This window comes from Ranitomeya variabilis, chromosome 6, assembly GCF_051348905.1.
Source record: "Ranitomeya variabilis isolate aRanVar5 chromosome 6, aRanVar5.hap1, whole genome shotgun sequence".
NCBI classification, from domain to species: domain Eukaryota; kingdom Metazoa; phylum Chordata; class Amphibia; order Anura; family Dendrobatidae; genus Ranitomeya; species Ranitomeya variabilis.
This window is the reverse complement of record NC_135237.1, coordinates 579,182,998-579,205,529: the sequence shown is the minus strand read 5'-3', so window position 1 is coordinate 579,205,529 and position 22,532 is coordinate 579,182,998. Positions and strand designations below refer to the sequence as shown.

Here is a 22,532-nt window from a genome sequence, read left to right as displayed (position 1 = left end):
GGACAGTGCACCTTTTCAAAGTCACATTAGTAGGCATGAGAATAGCACACTGAAGTCGCAGCTGTCCAGCCATGGACATGTGGCTAGATTGTACCTGGTCAGGGATACTATATACATCGTGTGGGGTGTGGACCATCAGTGGATAATCCAAAACAATCTCTGAAGACTTGTGTAGCAACAGCTGGACAGACAACACGGGCCGAACACAGAAGGGACTTCCTCTTGCCACCGTATCCAGGCGGCCGCTGTAATAAGCAACAGGTCTCTGTTTGTCTCCATGAAGCTGAGTCAGCACACCTGTAGCATGTCCTGCATAGGTGAGCTCTGTCTGCAAGGCAGTCTGCAATACTGTACGGCAATGCTCGGGTGTCTTGTAATCAGTATCTAGGGCCTGCAGTGTGTAGCACTATATCACAGGGCAAATTCCCTCCCTGGGTAGTCATAGCATCTCCTGGATGCAAGGGGCCATGAGCGGCAAGGTAGGCTTGACACTCTTGGGCTATGGATGGGCCCCCCTTTTTTTTTGTTATCTGTTGGGCTAAACTACCTCTATGTGACAGGGTAGAGTTAGTTGGGTTTATTATGGTTCCTATCTGGTGAGTAATTATGTCCCCATACCCCACTGAGAAAAGGACCTGGGATTCCTGATGTGTGATATAGTAGCGTGAATGACAGGGAAACAAACTTCAGATTCTTAGAAAGTCTGGTCTTGTAAGTGTGAAGGTTTCACGGGAAGAGGAGATGTAGGGGCCTTTCCGGCCTGGGGGGGTCTGGCATTTACACCGATTAAAGCAAGCTCTTGGTCTGAAAATTGACATAACGAAGCTAGGGAGGGAGTTAGATTTTTATACAGGGTTAAAGGCGTATTGCAGTGTGAAGCTGGACTCACATGTATAAAGGAGGGGGGCAGAAACTGGAGTCTGTTACATGGAGATAAGAAACACTGATCTCGCAGCTGCAGCGATGGGGGCCAGTGAGCGAGCAAGAATTATTACAGCTAGTGACTTAATCTTTGTCTTTTCTGCTGGGCTAAATTCTTTTGGAAAAACTCTTTACTATTTTCAATATATTATCCGGAGTGGAAATCTCAATATCGGGTCTACTACAAAAAGGTATGAATGGGCTTTTTATTACAATGGGAATCCCAGATCTTCAAACACTACCATAAGACGCCCATAGAACTTCTCGGCAGTCCAGGATATATTGGTGCCTTTTACCAATCTTTCAATTACTTACAAATTTTCAACTAAGACTAGGCAGGTCTATTTCACTTTCAATTTCATACAGTACTTATTGCTGTAAACATAAATCTCTCAGTGTGTATTGTACCAAGGACAGAGAAAACTTAGAATGCAATACATGGTCCCCCCCTCCTCCCCCGTAGCCCACAGCGCCGAGGGGAAAAATTGCAAGCAAATAGCGCAGGGGCTCACTCAGCCCCTCCCATCTAGTAACGCGGAGATAAGAAAAAATCACTGCATTCCACAGCCCTGAAGGGAGAGCACAAAAACCCAGCCCTTAGCCCCCCTTACTCCAGCACGTAGCGCAGATAAGGAGAAAAGAGAAGCTCACAGCGATCTGCTCAGCCCCTCCCCTACAGTACACAGCACTGATACAAAGCTCCGTATCTTCTACAGTCACAAATTACAGCAGTTTTCAGACCTAATTTCTATAAAACTTTCCTATAATCCTCCGTGGTCTGGGCGGAGCCCCAAGGACGGTCCGTACGCACACACAAGGCAGGTCTCCGCCCAGGTTGGATTCTGCACAACACAAACAGGACACACCTACGCTTCTGGAGATGTCTTTCCGCCGCCATTACAGGGCGGTGGCTGGGACTGCATTTTCATCATTAGTGGCACGGCGGCCATTTTACAATCTGTAAGATCACAGTTCACAGGCATTTTATAACCAAACACGGGCTCTACATTATCTGATCCTCCCCTCCATCAACCTATTCTCATCCTTTGTTCTTTAAGCCTCGCGCAACTCGCAGATAAGCTTCTTGACTGTCTCTTGCCCTCCCGTGACCATTGTCTTGACTTCCACGGCATCCTCATCTAACTTGTGGGGCACGGACTTCTATTTTAAGATACGCAGCTTGGCTCCCAGGATACTATGGCCTCCTGTAGTAGGTTACTGGCAGCGATTTTCAACACTGGGTTCCACAATACGGAATCTCGCTCAACGTATTAGAAAAAGAAGAGCCTCGCGCTCAATATTTTCTGTCCCTAACCTGAACACCAGTGATTAACAGACTATCCTGCCACGATATCCTAAACAGTCGGGAGGCGGTCTCCTAGTGAGAGCCCTCCACAGAAATACAGGTGGTCCCTGCTCGGGACGTCTTAATTACCTAGCTGGTACAATATCACAGAGGCTGCGTCTCCTATCCCTTTCTCTAAGCTGCCCCACAATCTACAACTAGCTCAATTTATCACTCCACTTCACTACTAGACAATAGTCACGGGTAGGATGGCTGTTGTGAATTTGCTTTTTGCTCCCTCTAGTGGTTACTAGTTTTTTGACTCTGGTTTTTCTGTCATTCCTTTTATCCGCACCTGGGTCGTTAGTTAGGGGTGTTGCTATATAAGCTCCCTGGACCTTCAGTTCAATGCCTGGCAACGTAGTTATCAGAGCTAATCTGCTGTGCTCTTGTCTACTGATCCTGGTTCCGGTTATTTCAGCTAAGTCTGTTTTTTGCTTTTTGCTATTTGTTTTGGTTTTGTATTTTTTGTCCAGCTTGTTCCTAATCTGTATCCTGACCTTTGCTGGAAGCTCTAGGGGGCTGGTGTTCTCCCCCCGGACCGTTAGACGGTTCGGGGGTTCTTGAATTTCCAGTGTGGATTTTAATAGGGTTTTCTGTTGACCATATAAGTTACCTTTCTTTATTCTGCTATCAGTAAGCGGGCCTCTCTGTGCTAAACCTGGTTCATTTCTGTGTTTGTCATTTCCTCTTACCTCACCGTTATTATTTGTGGGGGGCTTCTATCCTGCTTTGGGGTCCCTTCTCTGGAGGCAAGAGAGGTCTTTGTTTTCCTCTACTAGGGGTAGTTAGATTCTCCGGCTGGCGCGTGTCATCTAGAATCAACGTAGGAATGATCCCCGGCTACTTCTAGTGTTGGCGTTAGGAGTAGATATATGGTCAACCCAGTTACCACTGCCCTATGAGCTGGATTTTTGTACTCTGCAGACTTCCACGTTCCTCTGAGACCCTCGCCATTGGGGTCATAACAGATGGCTGAATGGAGTACAATGACCGGTGAGGAGGTATGGTGTACAGAGGTCGCACAGGATGCGACGTCTCTCAGTTGCTGGTTCAGAGCGTGGCACAGGATCACGTTTGATCTCACCACTCGATCATTCACCTCCCGGACCCAAGGAGACTACAGACAAACCAATAACGGCTGAGACACTAGCAAATATGACATATACAGTGTACATGATCGCCACTTACCGCGTACGGAGGGTGATCAGTCCTCGAGGTCAGCCACTACGGGTATCATCCACAGACATCCAGGCATGGGTCCAGGGGGCCCCGGATCGCTGGCCACGCCCCACGTTGGGCGCCAAATTGTCGGGGTCGTAAAACGACAATTACCCTTCCTTCACCAGTCATTCCAAATTAATATGTGTGCAGGGCATCTGGTACCGGATAAGAATAAATCAGACAGGTAGCTGGTTCAAACTTAGTTAATGCCCCGTGCATCCACACATGTCTGCAGCGGTCACACCAACTGGCTTTATTCTAAAATACACAATACTATATTGAGTGTTAGGGGAAGGCGTGCATTAGGCGGGGTTTAAGCTAGCATCCAGTCTTTCTGATTTGTTCTGACGTCTTCTGGTGAATCCTCCCTTTCTTCACATTCCTGAGTTTCGATTCTGAAGAAATGAATCATCCCTCCAGACACAAACCAGAAACGAAACTGAACCCTGGCGGCCATCTTTAAATACAATTACATTTGCATTAACTAGCAGATAGGAAAAACTTATTGTTTCACAGTATAAAATATATAAGAAATATATTTTCACCTTGACACCATCAGTCCTGTACAACCTAAATTTCTGTTATCTGTGACCCTGATCTGCTCATTATCGTCATTTTCTGTCATGGCATTTGTGGATTCAGGCGACGCTCTAAATTTAATGGACTTAGAATTTGCCAGACGTTGTGGTTTCCCCTTGCAGCCTTTGCAGAGTCCTATTCCTTTGAGGGGCATTGATGCTACACCATTGGCTAAAAATAAACCTCAGTTTTGGACACAGCTGACCATGTGCATGGCGCCGGCCCATCAGGAAGATTGTCGTTTTCTGGTGTTGCATAATTTGCATGATGCTATTGTGCTGGGTTTCCCATGGTTACAGGTGCATAATCCGGTATTAGATTGGAAATCTATGTCTGTGACTAGTTGGGGTTGTCAGGGGGTTCATGGTGACGTTCCTTTGATGTCAATTGCCTCCTCCCCCTCTTCTGAAATTCCTGAGTTTTTGTCAGATTTCCAGGATGTATTCAATGAGCCCAAGTCCAGTTCCCTTCCACCGCATTGGGACTGTGATTGTGCTATTGACTTTATTCCAGGCTGTAAGTTCCCTAAAGGCCGACTTTTCAACCTGTCTGTGCCAGAACATACCGCCATGCGGAGCTATGTGAAGGAGTCCTTGGAGAAGGGGCATATTCGGCTATCTTCTTCACCATTGGGGGCAGATTTTTTCTTTGTTGCCAAAAAAGATGGCTCCTTGAGACCCTGTATTGATTATCGCCTCTTGAATAACATCACGGTCAAATTCCAATACCCTTTGCCTTTGCTTTCTGATCTGTTTGCTAGGATTAAGGGGGCTAGTTGGTTTACTAAGATTGACCTTCGAGGGGCATATAATCTGGTTCGTATTAAGCAGGGGGACGAATGGAAAACTGCGTTTAATACGCCCGAAGGCCATTTTGAATACCTTGTGATGCCATTCGGACTCTCTAATGCTCCATGTTTTTCAGTCCTTCATGCATGATATTTTTCGGAATTATCTTGATAAATTCATGATTGTATATTTGGATGATATTTTGATTTTTTCAGATGATTGGGAGTCTCATGTGAAACAAGTCAGGATGGTATTTCAGATCCTTCGTGATAATGCCTTGTTTGTGAAGGGGTCTAAGTGCCTCTTTGGAGTACAGAAGATTTCTTTTTTGGGCTTCATTTTTTCTCCCTCATCTATAGAAATGGATCCGGTTAAGGTTCAGGCCATTCATGATTGGATCCAGCCCACATCCGTGAAGAGCCTTCAGAAATTTTTGGGCTTTGCTAATTTTTATCGCCGTTTCATTGCCAACTTCTCCAGTGTGGTTAAACCCCTGACCGATTTGACGAAGAAAGGCGCTGATGTGACGAATTGGTCCTCTGCGGCTGTTTCTGCCTTTCAGGAGCTTAAACGCCGATTTACTTCTGCCCCTGTGTTGCGTCAGCCGGATGTTTCTCTTCCTTTTCAGGTTGAGGTTGACGCTTCTGAGATTGGGGCAGGGGCCGTTATGTCTCAGAGGAATTCTGATGGTTCCCTGATGAAACCGTGTGCCTTCTTTTCTCGAACGTTTTCGCCTGCGGAACGCAATTATGATGTCGGCAATCGTGAGCTGTTGGCTATGAAGTGGGCATTTGAGGAGTGGCGACATTGGCTTGAGGGGTCCAAGTACCGTATTGTGGTCTTGACCGATCATAAGAATCTGATTTATCTCGAGTCTGCCAAACGGCTGAATCCTAGACAGGCCCGATGGTCCCTGTTTTTCTCCCGTTTTGATTTTGTGGTCTCGTATCTTCCGGGTTCTAAGAATGTTAAGGCTGATGCCCTCTCTAGGAGCTTTTTGCCTGATTCTCCTGGGGTCCTTGAGCCGGTTGGTATTCTGAAGGAAGGGGTGATTCTTTCTGCCATCTCCCCTGATTTACGACGGGTTCTTCAGAAATTTCAGGCTGATAAACCTGACCGCTGTCCAGTGGGGAAATTGTTTGTTCCTGACAGATGGAATAGTAAAGTGATTTCGGAGGTTCATTGTTCTGTGTTGGCCGGTCATCCTGGGATTTTTGGTACCAGAGATTTGGTTGGTAGGTCCTTTTGGTGGCCTTCTTTGTCACGGGATGTGCGTTCTTTTGTGCAGTCCTGTGGGACTTGTGCACGGGCCAAGCCTTGCTGTTCCCGCGCTAGTGGGTTGCTTTTGCCTTTGCCGGTCCCTGAGAGGCCTTGGACGCATATTTCTATTGATTTTATTTCGGATCTTCCGGTTTCCCAGAGGATGTCAGTTATCTGGGTGGTTTGTGACCGGTTTTCTAAGATGGTTCATTTGGTACCTTTGCCTAAGTTGCCTTCCTCTTCTGATTTGGTTCTGTTGTTTTTTCAGCATGTGGTTCGTTTGCATGGCATTCCGGAGAACATTGTGTCCGATAGAGGTTCCCAGTTTGTTTCTAGGTTTTGGCGGGCCTTTTGTGCTAGGCTGGGCATTGATTTGTCTTTTTCTTCCACATTTCATCCTCAGACAAATGGCCAAACCGAGCGAACTAATCAGACTTTGGAAACTTATTTGAGATGCTTTGTGTCTGCTGATCAGGATGATTGGGTGGCTTTCTTGCCATTGGCCGAATTCCCCCTTAATAATCCGGCTAGTTCTGCTACCTTGGTTTCACCCTTCTTTTGTAACTCTGGTTTTCATCCTCGTTTTTCTTCAGGGCAGGTTGAGCCTTCTGATTGTCCTGGGGTGGACTCTGTGGTTGATAGGTTGCAGCAAATTTGGGCTCATGTTGTTGACAATTTGGTGTTGTCTCAGGAAGGGGCTCAGCGTTTTGCTAACCGTCGTCGCTGTGTTGGTTCCCGGCTTCGGGTTGGGGATTTGGTCTGGTTGTCTTCCCGTCATGTCCCTATGAAGGTTTCTTCCCCTAAGTTTAAGCCTCAGTTTATTGGCCCTTATAGGATTTCTGAGATTATCAATCCAGTGTCTTTTCGTTTGGCCCTTCCTGCCTCTTTTTCCATCCATAATGTTTTTCATAGATCTTTGTTGCGGAAATATGTGGTGCCCGTTGTTCCCTCTGTTGATCCTCCTGCCCCGGTGTTGATTGATGGGGAGTTGGAGTATGTGGTTGAGAAGATTTTGGATTCTCGTTTTTCGAGGCGGAGGCTTCAGTATCTTGTCAAATTGTTGCCTCCGATGGTCATGCTGATGATTTGGTTCGTGCCTTTCATTTGGCTTGTCCGGATCGGCCTGGGGGCTCTGGTGAGGGTTCGGTGACCCCTCCTCAAGGGGGGGTACTGTTGTGAATTCTGCTCTTGGGCTCCCTCCAGTGGTTGTAAGTGGTCGCGCTGCTGTCTCTGAATCACAGCATTTATCAGGTGTTTTCACTTTTTGCAATTTGGACAGGGCTATTTAGTCTTGCTTCACCCTTTAGTCAGTGCCAGTTGTCCATTGTTCCTGGAGGATTCACATCCCTGCCTGGTCTCTTCTGCTTTGCAGTTCTTTTCAACAAAGATAAGTTCTGGCCTTGATTTTGCTGTCCACATGCTGTGGTCTTATTGTTCAGTTATTTTCCATGTTTTGTCTTGTCCAGCTTGGTCTGTATAAGGATTTGTTTAGCCAAGCTGGTATCTCTGGAGATGCAGATATACCCTCCATGTCTTTAGTTAGCTGTGGAGTTTTTGTGTTTTCTGTGGTGGATATTTTCTAGTGTTTTAATACTGACCGCATAGTACTCTGTCCTGTCCTTTCTATTTAGCTAGAAGTGGCCTCCTTTGCTAAATTCTGATTTCAGTCTGTGTATGTTTTTTCCCTCTCCTCTCACAGTCAATATTTGTGGGGGGCTGCCTGTTCTTTGGGGATTTTCTCTGAGGCAAGATAGTTTTCCCTTTTCTATCTCTAGGGGTAATTAGTCCTCCGGCTGTGTCGAGATGTCTAGGGAGCGCTAGGTACATTCCACAGCTACTTCTAGTTGCGGTGTTAGGTTCAGGGTCTGCGGTCAGTACAGGTACCACCTTCTCCAGAGTACGTCGCATGCTGCTCTTAGGCCACCAGATCATAACAGGTGGGATCCTGACAGAGGACAGATCGATACGGAGCCGCGCCTGCACTTCATTGCGGCGGTATCTTAAGAAAGGATAAGAAGCGAGGTTTATTGTGGAGAAGTGAGAAATGAGATCACAGCACAAAGGCGATAGAACCAGTAGGAGTCGTGCCGCGAGATCGGCAACATCCCTCCATGTCCCTCAGCTTTGTGGTTAGATTCTCCTGTTCTGGGTTTAGGTCTTCTTCTGGTATGTAGAAGCCCTCGAAGTGGCTGTGCCAGATGTTGTGGTTCTAAATGTGGGGGGTGCTCTGGGCTTTGTGCCAAAGTGACTCCATGTCTCCCAGAATGACTGGTCCTAGAGGGAGTCTTCACACTTGTATTGCTTCTGTAGGATGTCATGGGCCACTCTTAGGTCTCTGTTGTTGGTGCTTCTTTGTTTTGGTTTGAGGCTACTCTTATGCTGGGATAAAGGCCCCGTCTCACATAGCGAGATCGCTAGCGAGATCGCTGCTGAGTCACTAGTTTTGTGACGCAACAGCGACCTCAGTAGCGATCTCGCTATGTGTGACACGTACCAGCGATCAGGCCCCTGCTGCGAGATCGCTGGTCGTGTCAGAATGGCCTGGACCTTTTTTTGGTCATTGAGGTCCCGCTGACATCGCTGAATCGGTGTGTGTGACACCGATCCAGCGATGTCTTCACTGGTAACCAGGGTAAACATCGGGTTACTAAGCGCAGGGCCGCGCTTAGTAACCCGATGTTTACCCTGGTTACCAGCGTAAATGTAAAAAAAAACAAACAGTACATACTTACCATCTGATGTCCGTCAGGTCCCTTGCTGTCTGCTTCCTGCTCTGACTGAGCGCCGCAAAGTGAAAGTGAAAGCAGATCACAGCGGTGACGTCACCACTGCGCTCTGCTCTCAGTGTACGGCGGCTCAGTCAGAGCAGGAAGCAGACGACAAGGGACACCGAAAGGCGAGTATGTACTGTTTGTTTTTTTTGGTAACCAGGGTAAACATCGGGTTACTAAGCGCGGCCCTGCGCTTAGTAACCCGATGTTTACCCTGGTTACCCGGGTGCTGCAGGGGGACTTCGGCATCGTCGAAGACAGTTTCAACGATGCCGAAGTCGTTCCCCTGATCGTTGGTCGCTGGAGAGAGCTGTCTGTGTGACAGCTCCCCAGCGACCACACAGCGACTTACCAACGATCACGGCCAGGTCGTATCGCTGGTCGTGATCGCTGGTAAATCGCTATGTGAGACGGGGCCTTTAGTTGCGTATTGCCTTGCATTCTTTGTGGTATCATTTTTTCCACTGTCTCTTGCAGTTAGTCCTTCTGAGGCCTGTAGTTCTGCCATGGTATCTAAGATGTTATTAACCCCTCGGACGGAATAGTACTTCCGATGGCAGAACCGGCTCTGGCGGTGAGCCCACATCAAAGCCGGGACATGTCAGCTGTTTTCAACAGAAATGCCGGAAATGCTCACACCCGTGACCGCCGCTTCACATGATCGGGGGTCATCGGTGCATTGGCATAACAACCACAGGTCTCCTGCAGACCTCTATGGTTACTGATGCCAGATTGCTGTGAGCGCAACCCTGTGGTCGGCGCTCATAGCAATGCTATAATTCTACTACATAGAGGCGATCTGAGAATCACTGCTATGTAGCTGAGCCGATCAGGCTATGCCAGCTTCTAGCCTCCCATGGAGACTATTGAAGAATGGCAAAAGTAAAAAAAAAAGGTTTTAAAAATCTGAAAAAAATAAAATAAAAAAATAAAAGTTCAAACCACCCCCCTTCGCCCCATTCAAAGTAAAATAAAAATCAAACCTACACATATTTGTTAACGCCGAATTCAGAATCGCCCGGTCTATCAATAAAAAAAAGAATTAACCTGATCGCTAAACAGCGTAGCGAGAAAAAAAATTCAAAACACCAGAATTACGTTTTTTGGGTCGCCGTGACATTGCATTAAAATGCAATAACGGGCGATCAAAATCTGCACCAAAATGGTATCAATAAAAAAGACAGCTCGGCACGCAAAAAATAAGCCCTCACCCAACCCCAGATCACGAAAAATGGAGACGCTACGGGTATCGGAAAATGGCACAATTCTTTTTTTTTTTAGCTAAGTGTGGAATTTTTTCACCACTTAGATAAAACATAACCTAGACATGTTTGGTGTCTATGAACTCGTAATGACCTGGAGAATCATAACATCAGGTCAGTTTTAGCATTTAGTGAACCTAGCAAAAAAGCCAAGCAAAAAACAAGTGTGGGATTGCACTTTTTTTGAAATTTCACCACACTTGGAATTTTTTTCCCATTTTCTAGTACACGACATGGTAAAAGCAATCGTGTTGTTTGTCCCGCAAAAAACAAGCCCTCACATGGCCATATTGATGGAAAAATAAAACACTTATGGCTCTGAGAAGAAGGGGAGCGAAAAACGAAAACGCAAAACCGAAAAAAGCTGCTGGGGTGAAGGGGTTAAAGTCGTTCACTGCCAGGTTAACCCCTTGCTGGTTTGGTGTATAGGGACGTGTGTTAAAGTTTACAAGTAGCTCTTGAATCTCGCTTCCGTTGGTCATGTTGCTGGTCAGTGGCTACCTGTTTGGGCCATGAAGGACGGTGGAAGGTTGTGGAGACCAGTCATTTGGGGCTCACGGGGTTACTGCAATGGAATGGAGCCAGAAGACTGCAGCGACTGGCGGCTCCTACTCTGCCGCTGAGAAGAAGCACGTCTCCACTGTATTAAATGTGTTTATTTCTTTCAGCAGAACAGGGGTTAATCGGCCATGTTGGAGATTCCTGCGTTCAGCTGTGCTCGGTTAGCCACTCCTTTCCCCTATAAAATCTGGGCTTGATTACCAAGTCCTTGTCTGAGTTAGCAATTGCAGTATGACATAGGAGTGTGAGAAGTTGGTTTTGTGAAGGAGAGCTGGAGGAGTTTATTAGCGGCTGTTTCCTGGTTTGTATGCTTGGAAATTCCTTATTCTTCCCCTCCCTACACACCCTGGTGGATTCCTCTGTTATATGTGAGTGTATATTTTGTGTGTGGAGTTTTCAGTTCACCCTTGTCTGTGTTACCCTGTTGGGTTGGTGTACTGCGATGCATAGTTGCGCCCCTCTTCCTTGGGTGGGGGAAGGGAACAGACAAAGTGCTAGGGTGGAGACCCTGGCATCTTTGCCTTCTGAAGTATCCCGGGGAACAGGGTGAGCTAGAGCACCCCCTAGTGATAGGGCCAGGAAAGGAGCCCCTGGTCCCAGGTCTCTCGTCAGTTCAATCGTGACAGGTGGCTTCTCCATTGATCTCATGTACAGCAGTGTCTGCTTGTGGCCTGATAAGTAGGTCTTGGAGTTCACTACGATGTTTGCTGGGTCTATGTCTGTTATGGCGCAATCTACAACACTGCTGGCCATGTGGAAGCTTAGTGTAATAAGTCCCCCTGAAGTGCTCACCTTCTCTCAGAATGCTCTCCTCTGTAGTCGCTGTCTCTCTTATTCAGTCGCTCTCTGCTGTCTCTCTCTCCTTCAGTCGCTGTCTCTCTCTCCTCTTCAGTCGCTCTCTGCTGTCTCTCTCTCCTTCAGTCGCTGTCTCTCTCTCCTCTTCAGTCGCTCTCTGCTGTCTCTCTCTCTCCTCTTCAGTCGCTCTCTGCTGTCTCTCTCTCTCCTCTTCAGTCGCTCTCTGCTGTCTCTCTCTCCTCTTCAGTCGCTGTCACTCTCTCTCCTCTTCAGTCGCTCTCTGCTCTCTCTCTCTCCTCTTCAGTCGCTCTCTGCTCTGCTCTCTCTCTCTCCTCTTCAGTCGCTCTCTGCTGTTTCTCTCTCCTCTAGTCGCTGTCACTCTCTCTCCTCTTCAGTCGCCCTCTCTGCTCTCTCTCCTCTTCAGTCGCTCTCTGCTGTCACTCTCTCTCCTCTTCAGTCGCCCTCTCTGCTGTCACTCTCTCTCCTCTTCAGTCGCCCTCTCTGCTGTCTCTCTCCTCTTCAGTCGCCCTCTCTGCACTCTCTCTCCTCTTCAGTCGCTGTCACTCTCTCCTCTTCAGTCCCTCTCTGCTGTCTCTCTCCTCTTCAGTCACTCTCTGCTCTCTCTCCTCTTCAGTCGCCCTCTCTGCTGTCTCTCTCCTCTTCAGTCGCTCTCTGCTCTCTCTCTCCTCTTCAGTCACTCTCTGCTCTCTCTCCTCTTCAGTCGCTGTCACTCTCTCCTTCAGTCGCGCTCTCTGCTGTCTCTCTCCTCTTCAGTCACGCTCTGCTCTCTCTCCTCTTCAGTCGCTCTCTCTGCTGTCTCTCTCTCTCCTCTTCAGTCGCTCTCTGCTGTCTCTCTCTCTCTTCAGTCGCTCTCTATCCCTGGCTGTGTGATGCCGCTAGGGGCGTAGCTGGCTGTGTGGGCGGCTCCCAGTTCCTGTGTGATGCCGCTAGGGGCGTGGTCGGCGCTGCTGTGTGGGCGGCTCCCGGCTCCTCCCCCGGTGTGCATCCCTGGCTGTCTGATGCCGCTAGGGGCGTGGTCGGCCCTGCTGTGTGGGCGGCTCCCGGCTCCTCCCCCGGTGTGTATCCCTGGCTGTCTGATGCCGCTAGGGGCGTGGTCGGCGCTGCTGTGTGGGCGGGCCGGGTGTGTGGGCGGCTCCCGGCCCCTCAGCTCTCCAGGCTCTTGCTGTGGATGGATCTTGCGGTGGTCTCTGGATGCTGATGCTGCGGTGAGTGGATGATGGGGAGGTCGGAGTGAGGCCTGGGGCTGGGGTCACTGCCCAATAATAAAGGTACAGAAGCCGCAGCACAAGGAAGGATGGGGGCAGTTATTAACCCTTCCTCCACCGTACCTGCCTGCAGCACTGCAGAGCCGAGCGGTGTGTGGCATCTGCACCTGTGAGCCCGAGGGCCCCGTACACCGGCATGTGGCTCCGTACACCGGCATGTGCCCCCCCCCCGAACCTCCCATCACCCCATAATCAGATGTGTCCCCCCCGAACCTCCCATCACTCCATAATCAGATGTGTCCCCCCCGAACCTCCCATCACTCCATAATCAGATGTGTCCCCCCCCCCGAACCTCCCATCACTCCATAATCAGATGTGTCCCCCCCCCCCCGAACCTCCCATCACTCCATAATCAGATGTGTCCCCCCCGAACCTCCCATCACTCCATAATCAGATGTGTCGTCCCCCCCCCGAACCTCCCATCACTCCATAATCAGATGTGTCCCCCCCCCCCCCCCCGAACCTCCCATCACCCCATAATCAGATGTGTCCCCCCCGAACCTCCCATCACTCCATAATCAGATGTGTCGTCCCCCCCCGAACCTCCCATCACTCCATAATCAGATGTGTCCCCCCCCCCCCCCGAACCTCCCATCACTCCATAATCAGATGTGTCCCCCCCGAACCTCCCATCACTCCATAATCAGATGTGTCCCCCCGAACCTCCCATCACTCCATAATCAGATGTGTCCCCCCCCGAACCTTCCATCACTCCATAATCAGATGTGTCCCCCCCCCCGAACCTCCCATCACTCCATAATCAGATGTCCCCCCCCCCCGAACCTCCCATCACCCCATAATCAGATGTGTCCCCCCCCCCGAACCTCCCATCACTCCATAATCAGATGTGTCCCCCCCCCGAACCTCCCATCACCCCATAATCAGATGTGTCCCCCTCCCGAACCTTCCATCACCCCATAATCAGATGTGTCCCCCCGAACCTCCCATCACTCCATAATCAGATGTGTCCCCCCCCGAACCTCCCATCACTCCATAATCAGATGTGTCCCCCCCCCGAACCTCCCATCACTCCATAATCAGATGTGTCCCCCCCCCGAACCTCCCATCACTCCATAATCAGATGTGTCCCCCCCCCCGAACCTCCCATCACTCCATAATCAGATGTCCCCCCCCCCGAACCTTCCATCACTCCATAATCAGATGTGTCCCCCTCCCGAACCTTCCATCACCCCATAATCAGATGTGTCCCCCCGAACCTCCCATCACTCCATAATCAGATGTGTCCCCCCCCCGAACCTCCCATCACTCCATAATCAGATGTGTCCCCCCCCGAACCTCCCATCACTCCATAATCAGATGTGTCCCCCCCCCCCGAACCTCCCATCACTCCATAATCAGATGTGTCCCCCCCGAACCTCCCATCACTCCATAATCAGATGTGTCCCCCCCGAACCTCCCATCACCCCATAATCAGGTGTGTCCCCCCGAACCTCCCATCACTCCATAATCAGATGTCCCCCCCCGAACCTCCCATCACCCCATAATCAGATGTGTCCCCCCGAACCTCCCATCACTCCATAATCAGATGTGTCCCCCCCCCCGAACCTCCCATCACTCCATAATCAGATGTGTCCCCCCCCCGAACCTCCCATCACTCCATAATCAGATGTGTCCCCCCCCCGAACCTCCCATCACTCCATAATCAGATGTCCCCCCCCCCCCCCGAACCTTCCATCACTCCATAATCAGATGTGTCCCCCTCCCGAACCTTCCATCACCCCATAATCAGATGTGTCCCCCCGAACCTCCCATCACTCCATAATCAGATGTGTCCCCCCCCCGAACCTCCCATCACTCCATAATCAGATGTGTCCCCCCCCGAACCTCCCATCACTCCATAATCAGATGTGTCCCCCCCCCGAACCTCCCATCACTCCATAATCAGATGTGTCCCCCCCCCGAACCTCCCATCACTCCATAATCAGATGTGTCCCCCCCCCGAACCTCCCATCACTCCATAATCAGATGTGTCCCCCCCCGAACCTCCCATCACTCCATAATCAGGTGTGTCCCCCCCGAACCTCCCATCACTCCATAATCAGATGTGTCCCCCCCCCCGAACCTCCCATCACTCCATAATCAGATGTGTCCCCCCCCCCGAACCTCCCATCACTCCATAATCAGATGTGTCCCCCCCCCCGAACCTCCCATCACTCCATAATCAGATGTGTCCCCCCCCCCCCGAACCTCCCATCACTCCATAATCAGATGTGTCCCCCCCCCCCGAACCTCCCATCACTCCATAATCAGATGTGTCCCCCCCGAACCTCCCATCACTCCATAATCAGATGTGTCCCCCCCGAACCTCCCATCACCCCATAATCAGGTGTGTCCCCCCCGAACCTCCCATCACCCCATAATCAGGTGTGTCCCCCCCGAACCTCCCATCACCCCATAATCAGGTGTGTCCCCCCCGAACCTCCCATCACTCCATAATCAGATGTGTCCCCCCCCCCCGAACCTCCCATCAGGGGCGTAGCTAGAGCTTTTGCCGCCCGGGGCTGTTCCCGAGTTTGGCGCCCCCCCCCCGAATGTATGCGATTTTCACACTTAGTCATGTACCGACGAGCTCCTCTCCCTTAAGCTCCCAATGTTCAGTGAAAAACTGAGAGAAGCAGAAGAGAAGCTCGTTGTTACAGGACCACGAGTATGAAAATCGCATATGAGTGACGTGTCCATGTGTCGACGACTGGAACCTGCAGAGCTGAATCCTGACATCGCAGCTTCTGAATTCTCACAACTAATGCACTGCACACTTCTAAGATTCTCCCTGGCCGGTGGACGGTCATGTCAGCACAAGCATGTGATTTGTATACTTCTGACCACATTCCGACTAGACGTGCCCGGCCTCGCTCAGTTCATTATCATAGAGTGAGGCCACACATGTCTAGTCAGCATGTGACCGCATGTATGTAAATCGCCAGCACCAGAGAATCCTGACAGTGTGCAGTGCGGACTGTGAGAAGTCAGAAGTCTGCAGTCACAAAGAATGACTGCAGACTCATTACAAACCTGGACATCCCCTTTAATGCTCCTAACATAAATAAAAACATGAGAGTTAGTTAGTATCACCAATAACATGTACATCCAGGTACCTTATAGATGACGTCGCCTCTGGAGTTGTTCTCCTTCATTTCTTCATATTGTCCAGATCCCATGATGAGTTTTCTGATCCACAGCCGTCTCTGCAGACTTCCATCTTCTCCGTTCTTTTGCAGAAAATCTCCACATGACGCCCTTAAAGATACAAGTGTCATTATAATGCTCCTGAATAAAAAATTGCCCCTCACTATATTGTCTGCACAAAATATGACCCCAACACTGTCCCTCTTATGGTACATGCTCTTCACACTGACCTCCCCTTTCTATACCGGACCCCTCTTCACACTGACCTCTCACACTGTGTCCCCCCTATAGGGCCCAGTATTTATACTGTACTCTCTCATCACACTCCCCCTCCTTGGTATACTGTCCCCTCCTGGCTGTGCCCTTACACTGTCCCCCATGCTACGCATGCACACATCCCAACACCCTCACTCCCCGTACTCTGTCCACATACGTTTTTCACATCGCTACTCATACTGTATCCGCATACATCCCCCCGTTTGACCCCAAGCTGTCTGCACCCATCCCCCATACTGTTTCCTCATATATGCCCCCCATCTCCCCCTTTGCTCTTCATTTTGTGTCCTCAGATCTCCCCCACACATTAAATCCCCCATCTCCACTCACATTAAATCTCCCCCCACAATAAATCCCCTCATCTCCACTCATATTAAATATCCCCAATCCAATAATATATCCCACTATCCCCACGCACATTAAATCCCCCCCACTCACAGTAAATCCCCCCCACAATATATGCCCCCATCCCCACTCACAGTAAATCCCCCCCACAATATATCCCCCCCATCCCCGCACATTAAATTCCCCCACAATATATCCCCCCCCATCCCCGCACATTAAATCCCCCCCACAATATATGCCCCCCATCCCCACTCACAGTAAATCCCCCCCACAATATATGCCCCCCATCCCCTCACATTAAATCCCCCCCACAATATATGCCCCCATCCCCTCACATTAAATCCCCCCCCACAATATATGCCCCCCATCCCCTCACATTAAATCCCCCCCACAATATATGCCCCCCATCCCCTCACATTAAATCCCCCCCCCACAATATATGCCCCCCATCCCCTCACATTAAATCCCCCCCACAATATATGCCCCCCATCCCCTCACATTAAATCCCCCCCCCCCTGCACTTTCGGTGTCTTCAGCTCCACTGGAGCACTTACCACCGCTCTGCATCTCCTGCTCTGCCGCGCAGGTGAGTGACGTCAGCAGAGTGATCACATGACCTGATCACGCTGCTGGCGTCGCTCTGACCCGGCAGTCAGAGCTTCAATTGTACTCGCATCACAGATACGAGTACAATTGAACACTGGGAGCCGGCGCGCCGCAGCTTCTCTGTGCCGGCTGTCAGCTTGACAGTCGGCACAGAGAACAGCTGACTCCCAGCGCGGGGGGTGACAGAATGCAGCCGCCGGGGGAGACACTGCGGACCGCCGCTTTAGGCGGCCCGACTGCGCCCCCCTGCCGGCTGCTCCCCCCTAGATACGCCACTGACTCACCCCCGCATTGTGCCGCCCCCCGCATTGTGCCGCCCGGGGCGGCCCGCCCCCCCCCGCACCCCCCTTCCTACGCCACTGGCCGCCCCTCCGCATTGTGCCGCCCGGGGCGGCCCGCCCCCCCCGCACCCCCCTTCCTACGCCACTGCCTCCCATCACTCCATAATCAGATGTGTCCCCCCCCCCGAACCTCCCATCACTCCATAATCAGATGTGTCCCCCCCGAACCTCCCATCACTCCATAATCAGATGTGTCCCCCTCCCGAACCTTCCATCACCCCATAATCAGATGTGTCCCCCCCCCGAACCTCCCATCACTCCATAATCAGATGTGTCCCCCCCGAACCTCCCATCACCCCCATAATCAGGTGTGTCCCCCTCCCGAACCTCCCATCACTCCATAATCAGATGTGTCCCCCCCCCGAACCTCCCATCACTCCATAATCAGATGTGTCCCCCCCCCGAACCTCCCATCACCCCATAATCAGATGTGTCCCCCCCCCCCGAACCTCCCATCACTCCATAATCAGATGTGTCCCCCCCCCGAACCTCCCATCACTCCATAATCAGATGTGTCCCCCCCCCCCGAACCTCCCATCACTCCATAATCAGATGTCCCCCCCCCCCCCGAACCTCCCATCACTCCATAATCAGATGTGTCCCCCTCCCGAACCTTCCATCACCCCATAATCAGATGTGTCCCCCCCCCTAAACCTCCCATCACTCCATAATCAGATGTGTCCCCCCCCCCGAACCTCCCATCACTCCATAATCAGATGTCCCCCCCCCCCGAACCTCCCATCACTCCATAATCAGATGTGTCCCGTCCCCCCCCCCCGAACCTCCCATCACTCCATAATCAGATGTGTCCCGTCCCCCCCCCCGAACCTCCCATCACTCCATAATCAGATGTGTCCCCCCCCCAAACCTCCCATCACTCCATAATCAGATGTCCCCCCCCGAACCTCCCATCACTCCATAATCAGATGTCTCCCTCCCAAACCTCACATCACTCCATAATCAGATGTCCCCCCCCGAACCTCCCATCACTCCATAATCAGATGTGTCCCCCCGAACCTCCCACCACCCCATAATCAGATGTCCCCCCCCGAACCTCACATCACCCCATAATCAGATGTCCCCCCCCGAACCTCCCATCACTCCATAATCAGATGTGTCCCCCCCGAACCTCCCATCACCCCATAATCAGATGTGTCCCCCCCCCCCGAACCTCCCATCACTCCATAATCAGATGTGTCCCCCCCCCCGAACCTCCCATCACTCCATAATCAGATGTGTCCCCCCCGAACCTCCCATCACCCCATAATCAGGTGTGTCCCCCCCCCCGAACCTCCCATCACCCCATAATCAGATGTGTCCCCCCGAACCTCCCATCACTCCATAATCAGATGTGTCCCCCCCCCCCGAACCTCCCATCACTCCATAATCAGATGTGTCCCCCCCCGAACCTCCCATCACTCCATAATCAGATGTGTCCCCCCCCCCGAACCTTCCATCACTCCATAATCAGATGTGTCCCCCCCGAACCTTCCATCACTCCATAATCAGATGTGTCCCCCCCCCCCGAACCTCCCATCACTCCATAATCAGATGTGTCCCCCCCAAACCTCACATCACTCCATAATCAGATGTGTCCCCCCGAACCTCCCATCACTCCATAATCAGATGTGTCCCCCCCAAACCTCACATCACTCCATAATCAGATGTGTGTCCCCCTCCCGAACCTCCCATCACCCCATAATCAGATGTGTCCCCCCCCGAACCTTCCATCACTCCATAATCAGATGTGTCCCCCCCCCAAACCTCCCATCACTCCATAATCAGATGTCCCCCCCCGAACCTCCCATCACTCCATAATCAGATGTCTCCCTCCCAAACCTCACATCACTCCATAATCAGATGTCCCCCCCCGAACCTCCCATCACTCCATAATCAGATGTGTCCCCCCGAACCTCCCACCACCCCATAATCAGATGTCCCCCCCCGAACCTCACATCACCCCATAATCAGATGTCCCCCCCCGAACCTCACATCACCCCATAATCAGATGTGACCCCCGAACCTCACATCACCCCATAATCAGATGTGACCCCCGAACCTCACATCACCCCATAATCAGATGTGTCCCCCCCCGAACCTCACATCACCCCATAATCAGATGTGACCCCCGAACCTCACATCACCCCATAATCAGATGTCCCCCCCCGAACCTCACATCACCCCATAATCAGATGTGACCCCCGAACCTCACATCACCCCATAATCAGATGTGACCCCCGAACCTCCCATCACTCCATAATCAGATGTCCCCCCCCCGAACCTCCCATCACTCCATAATCAGATGTCCCCCCCCCCCCCCGAACCTCCCATCACCCCATAATCAGATGTGTCCCTCCAACCGTGCATGACCTGCATCCCCTATAAGCCATACGTCAGATGCATCCCTACGACCATACACAAGGCGCGTTCTCTGATCTGTGATTCCTCCTGAGTGTAAGCTCTTGTGCGGTGGTCGCTCTGTGCTCATACGTCCCCTGTGATTCCTTCTGAGTGTCAGCTCTTGTGCTGGTCGCTCTGTGCTCATACGTCCCCTGTGATTCCTCCTGAGTGTCAGCTCTTGTGCTGGTCGCTCTGTGCTCATACGTCCCGTGTGATTCCTCCTCAGTGTCAGCTCTTGTGCGGTGGTCGCTCTGTGCTCATACGTCCCGTGTGATTCCTTCTGAGTGTCAGCTCTTGTGCGGTGGTCGCTCTGTGCTCATACGTCCCCTGTGATTCCTCCTGAGTGTCAGCTCTTGTGCTGGTCGCTCTGTGCTCATACGTCCCCTGTGATTCCTCCTGAGTGTCAGCTCTTGTGCGGTGGTCGCTCTGTGCTCATACGTCCCCTGTGATTCCTCCTGAGTGTCAGCTCTTGTGCTGGTCGCTCTGTGCTCATACGTCCCGTGTGATTCCTCCTGAGTGTCAGCTCTTGTGCGGTGGTCGCTCTGTGCTCATACGTCCCCTGTGATTCCTCCTGAGTGTCAGCTCTTGTGCGGTGGTCGCTCTGTGCTCATACGTCCCCTGTGATTCCTCCTGAGTGTCAGCTCTTGTGCGGTGGTCGCTCTGTGCTCATACGTCCCCTGTGATTCCTCCTGAGTGTCAGCTCTTGTGCGGTGGTCGCTCTGTGCTCATACGTCCCCTGTGATTCCTCCTGAGTGTCAGCTCTTGTGCTCTTTGCTCTGTGCTCATACGTCCCCTGTGATTCCTCCTGAGTGTCAGCTCTTGTGCGGTGGTCGCTCTGTGCTCATACGTCCCCTGTGATTCCTCCTGAGTGTCAGCTCTTGTGCGGTGGTCGCTCTGTGCTCGTATGTCCTCTGTGATTCCTCCTGAGTGTCAGCTCTTGTGCTGGTTGCTCTGTTCTCATACGTCCCGTGTGATTCCTTCTGAGTGTCAGCTCTTGTGCGGTGGTCGCTCTGTGCTCGTACGTCCCCTGTGATTCCTCCTGAGTGTCAGCTCTTGTGCGGTGGTCGCTCTGTGCTCATACGTCCCCTGTGATTCCTCCTGAGTGTCAGCTCTTGTGCGGTGGTCGCTCTGTGCTCATACGTCCCCTGTGATTCCTCCTCAGTGTCAGCTCTTGTGCGGTGGTCGCTCTGTGCTCATACGTCCCCTGTGATTCCTCCTGAGTGTCAGCTCTTGTGCTGGTCGCTCTGTGCTCATACGTCCCCTGTGATTCCTCCTGAGTGTCAGCTCTTGTGCGGTGGTCGCTCTGTGCTCATACGTCCCCTGTGATTCCTCCTGAGTGTCAGCTCTTGTGCTGGTTGCTCTGTGCTCATACGTCCTCTGTGATTCCTCCTGAGTGTCAGCTCTTGTGCTCTTTGCTCTGTGCTCATACGTCCCCTGTGATTCCTCCTCAGTGTCAGCTCTTGTGCGGTGGTCGCTCTGTGCTCATACGTCCCCTGTGATTCCTCCTGAGTGTCAGCTCTTGTGCGGTGGTCGCTCTGTGCTCATACGTCCCCTGTGATTCCTCCTGAGTGTCAGCTCTTGTGCGGTGGTCGCTCTGTGCTCATACGTCCCCTGTGATTCCTCCTGAGTGTCAGCTCTTGTGCTGGTCGCTCTGTGCTCATACGTCCCCTGTGATTCCTCCTGAGTGTCAGCTCTTGTGCTCTTTGCTCTGTGCTCATACGTCCCCTGTGATTCCTCCTGAGTGTCAGCTCTTGTGCGGTGGTCGCTCTGTGCTCATACGTCCCCTGTGATTCCTCCTGAGTGTCAGCTCTTGTGCTGGTCGCTCTGTGCTCATACGTCCCCTGTGATTCCTCCTGAGTGTCAGCTCTTGTGCTCTTTGCTCTGTGCTCATACGTCCCCTGTGATTCCTCCTGAGTGTCAGCTCTTGTGCGGTGGTCGCTCTGTGCTCGTATGTCCCATGTGATTCCTCCTGAGTGTCAGCTCTTGTGCTGGTCGCTCTGTGCTCATACGTCCCCTGTGATTCCTTCTGAGTGTCAGCTCTTGTGCTGGTCGCTCTGTGCTCATACGTCTTCTGTGATTCCTCCTGAGTGTCAGCTCTTGTGCTGGTCCCTGTGGCCCCAGTGTTTGTGGGTTCCTGCGTCCTGCAGGCGGGGCCCCGCTGTACATTTTGGAGGAAGTGAGAAACTTGTGGTTAATGAGGTGGTGACGGCTGATACGAGTCCGAAGTTGATCACGTGACTGCCCATGAGCTGGTATCAGCGGCTGCTGTGTGTAAACAGAGGTGGTCTTTGGCCCCTCGGAACCCAGACGCCCCACAATCACTACAAATGACGGCATGGCGTGGACGCCTGTATGTGCAGGTATTAATCTCCAGACCTTCACCTTCTCCCAGAGGCTTCTGGGCCATGATGTATGTGATGGCAGCCCCCCTTCCCCAAGAAGCTGTTTACAGCCCTGCTGCCCCTCTAGGTGATAGCGGGGTGCATAGTTCTGGGGTCACTGATCCCGTACCCCGGTATCTGCAACATGTTTAGTGTCTCATGGCCCATAAGCCTCTACTTCTGTATCTGTGACGTCTGAATGTGTTTAGTGACATAATGGCATATGGCGGTGTTCTCAGGGGAC

The 22,532-nt window shown here is 51.6% G+C and overlaps 1 protein-coding gene across 8 annotated transcripts in view; it reads left to right on the top strand.

Moving 5' to 3' along the window:
• The window catches only part of PLEC (plectin), a 447,362-nt gene that overhangs the window by 23,447 nt on the left and 401,383 nt on the right, over positions 1 to 22,532 (top strand). For 3 of the 8 annotated variants that reach the window (XM_077271536.1, XM_077271535.1, XM_077271534.1), the window contains exon 1: positions 12,567 to 12,732. The exons of 1 other annotated variant lie outside the window; for it this stretch is intronic. In XM_077271536.1, coding sequence (XP_077127651.1) covers positions 12,604 to 12,732 — 129 coding nt within the window. In that variant the 5' untranslated portion in view covers positions 12,567 to 12,603. Of the gene's footprint in view, positions 1 to 10,921; positions 11,013 to 12,566; positions 12,733 to 22,144; positions 22,268 to 22,532 lie in introns of those variants that run through there. 4 more of the 8 variants (XM_077271542.1, XM_077271541.1, XM_077271540.1 and 1 more) reach the window with 3 other exon arrangements.